Consider the following 3,517-nt stretch of genomic DNA (forward strand, 5'->3'; position numbering starts at 1 on the left):
CTCGGTCGCCCATCTGTCAGGGTGGGTGGATGTCCCCAGGGCAGCCCTCTGGGCTGGTCCCAGCTGCATGGAGGGTGATTGGAGAGGGATGTGTGTGTGAGGGTTCAGACTCCCAGACACCAGTGATCATGAGATGGGGGGGGGGGCTTGGCTAGGGCAACCCAGCAGACCCAGGGAGGCTGGGGGCGGGGGCCAGAGTGGGGGGCTGTGCCTCTGAGGAAAGGAAGGCACAGCAGGCACTCCACATCTCAGCTCACAAGCCAGGTGTCAGAGCAGCAGGCTCCAGCAGGGAACGCACGATGTCTGAGATTGAACTTGTCCCCGATCTGCCTCCGGCCTGTGCTTACTGTGTCTGTGCAGGCCGTGTGGGGCAGTGGGCAGGGAGGCAGTGGGTGCCCCCAGCGCCCCTTCTGCAGGGATGGCGCACACATGCACATGCACACACATGCCCCCCGCTTGCATGCACGACCCCCCCGCTGCTTGTGGGGAAAGGCCAGGTCTCTACCTCCCCAACAGCTTCCCAAACCCAGCAGGGAAGGAACCCCTCAAATGAGGGCTGTGGAGGCCCCAGAGCCCCTGGCCTCTCCCCTGGGCAGGGGGCAGAGGGTCTCCGGCCAGGATGCACAATGCCCACTCCTGGCCCTACTCCCTGACAGCAGGAGGACGTTAGGGGTGGGAAGGGAGAAAGCCCTGCTCCCAGGAGGGAGCCCAGGCCTGTGAGCAGGTGGAGTGAGGGGGCACGTGTTTGGTTTCAGATCCCAGGGCCGGGGGCTGCCTGGGCATGGGAATGACACAAAAGGGTTGGGTGGGGCCCTCCTCCCAGGCCCTGACTACACAGCCAGGGGTGGTCACACCAGAGCCACACCACAGCCTTCCACCGTCTGAGTGCCCAGGCTCTCCGGGGGCTGAAGGCGAGCCAGGAAGCAGCGGGCAGACTGGGCAGGCTGGGACCCATCCACAGAGGTGCAGCAGGAGGGACACCCACAGAGAAAGGGCAGTCCTGAGCCCACCTTCCTCCAGGCCCCAGGTCTGCCTTGGGCCCTGTAGGGCTGGCCCTGCCCTGTTCAGCGGGGGGTGCTGAACACATGATTTGGGAGAGGGGGCTTGCAAGCCCAGGACACATCCTGTGCTAAGCCCAGCAGCTTCTGTAAACATACACAGCAAGCTCCAGATCTGGGGGATGGCCAGGGTAGATGGCAGCCGGGAGGATGGATGAGAGTATGGGGGGAGGGGCTGCTCTCCTTCCACCTTGGCCCCGGGAGGGCAGCGATGGGGCGTCAGCTTGCCCCCTGCCTGTCCTGAAGTAGGGGTGCCAGGGTGCCCCCGTGGGGGGCAGTCAGGCTGAGAGGGCCGAGTGCTCTGCCCTTCCCATCCTGGCAGGCTGCCCCAGGCTCCTCCCACTCCGTCCCCTTCCCCATCACCCCCGTCTGGAGGACTCAGGTCCCCCCACCTTGGCTCTGGGGGTCCTAAGCTGAGGTAGGGATGCGGACCCCCAGCTCAGCAGCAATGCCCCATGCCTGAGGCGAAACTGGCCCCGAGGGGCCTCTCCTCAAAGCTGCCCAGCCTGGGGGCAGCCTCCAGGTACCCGCGGGGCCACCTGTTCCGGCCTGAGCCTCAGCTGGCAGTCACTCCTAGTTGCTAGCGTGCCGAGATGACCAGGTCATCCTGCTTGGCAGGGCTGGCCCCTCGGCCAGTGGGGGTAGAAGTCCGGATCTTGTCGGCGGCCAGGCACTCCTCGCTGCTGAGGCCCGTGGGCGTCAGGTCCATGAGTTCACCCGAGGAACTGAGCGGGAAGGAGGGTGAGAGCGAGATGCCCGAGGAGGGGTCGCCGGAGCCGGCAAAGAGCCGCGGAGGCTTGGGCACCAGGTTGGGCTCGAACTGGGCTCGGAGCAGGATCTCCTGCTGGCTGGGGGACTTGGGGCCCTCGGTGTAGTCGCTGGTCGGGCTCTCGGGCACCACCATGCAGTACAGGTCCTGGAAGGAGCCGCTCTCGCTGTCTAGGTTGAAGAGGCTGTCGATGAACTCAGCAAACTCCAGCACCTGTGGGCTGGGCGAGTCCCCCAGGCGCCCGTTGTGCAATGCCAGCTCTCCGTGGGGGGCTGCCCCGCCGTCCCCATCTTCCTCCTTGCCATGGGCTGCTGCGCTGGGGGGCCGCTCGGGTGAGGCGCCCCCGCTGCCCGGGGCCGCCTCCAGGGGCTGCGTGTCCTGCGAGTGTTTGGAGAGGCTGTCTGCCGCCAGCAGCTCCGTGCGCGAGCTCAGGGAGGGGTTCTCCTCGGGGATGGCGGGGTCGATATAGAAGAGGTGACCCTCGTCACGCTCCAACACGGCGTGCAGGCTGGGTGAGCCGCGGATGCTGCGGAAGCCGGAGGAGCGGCGTGAGTCGAAGCTGTACAGTGACTCCGTGTCCGACAGGCTCTCCATGGTGGCCAGCGGCGCCCGCCGGGCCTGCAGCTCTGCTGCCAGCCGCTCCTGGGTGGACAGCAGCAGCAGCTCCACGGGGTCCTGGCGGGCCGCTGCTGCCGCGGCCACAGGGGACAACAGCCGGCCCTCCGAGAAGCCCTCCAGGCTCATCTCAGACTGCGACTTGCTCCTGCAGAGGAGGGGCCAGGAGGATGTGAGACTCTGCAGGCCAGGGAGACTCACTCCTCGGCTTCCCGGCGGAATGAATTTGTGGGGACCAGGGTACAGCTGATTCAGGGGTTGTCAAGAGATGTAAGACACCAGGGTCACCACTGGTGGAGCCGGGGCGGGGACCCTGAGGTCCTAAGGCCCCACTGGGAGCACTGGGTTCCAAGAGCACTGCTGGGGGCCTGCACTGGTGCCCGTCACTGTACCCCAGACTGAGGCCCAGAGAGGGGGTGCGACTGGCCGCCCTGCCCCACCAGTCACTCATGAGGCAAAGGCCGGTTGGGAGAGGGAGGAAGAGAGGCTGCCCAGAGCTGCCCCCCACCAGACTCCCTCTGAGCCCTGCGGCTGGATCCCTCTGTGCCCCGCCCAGGACTCCCATCATTTCCTTCCTCCTACTGGGGCCCCACCTGCCTCTGCCATGGGCTGCAGACCTCTGCTGAGCGGGTTGGTGTTGTTAGTTGCCATTGAGACAATTCTGACTCATGGTAACCTCATGTGTGTCAGAGCAGAACTGTGCTCCACAGAGTTTTCAAAGGCTGATTTTTCGGATGTTGATCGCCAAGGACTTTCTTCTGAGGCATCTCTGGGTAGACTTGAACTTCCATCTTTCAGTTAGCAGCCGAGCACGTTAATTGTTAACTGTTTGTACCACCCAGGGAATCCAGAGATAAGGGCAGTGGCCCTTTTACCCCTTGGCCCCCCAATCCACCATACAGGGATGAGGGAAGGACCAGGGAGTGGATGGGCACAGGTCACTGGGGCTGTGACTGGACACTGGCTCCCCCTCTGGTGACTTTGAGTAGTGCAGGGATGAGGGAAGGGAGAGGGTAGGTGCAGGTCACTGGGGCTGTGACTGGACACTGGCTCCCCCTCTGGTGACTTTGAGGAG

The 3,517-nt window shown here is 64.8% G+C and overlaps 1 protein-coding gene across 1 annotated transcript in view; it reads right to left on the bottom strand.

The window, feature by feature from the left end:
* Positions 1-1,158: 1,158 nt before the first annotated feature.
* DAGLA (diacylglycerol lipase alpha) overlaps positions 1,159-3,517 on the bottom strand; it is a 27,755-nt gene continuing 25,396 nt past the window's right edge. The window contains exon 19 of the mRNA XM_004383861.1: positions 1,159-2,590. Within this exon, the coding sequence (XP_004383918.1) occupies positions 1,639-2,590 (952 nt within the window). The 3' untranslated portion in view covers positions 1,159-1,638. The remainder of the gene's footprint in view (positions 2,591-3,517) is intronic.

Source organism: Trichechus manatus, unplaced genomic scaffold (genome assembly GCF_000243295.1).
Source record: "Trichechus manatus latirostris isolate Lorelei unplaced genomic scaffold, TriManLat1.0 scaffold00113, whole genome shotgun sequence".
Lineage (NCBI taxonomy): Eukaryota > Metazoa > Chordata > Mammalia > Sirenia > Trichechidae > Trichechus > Trichechus manatus.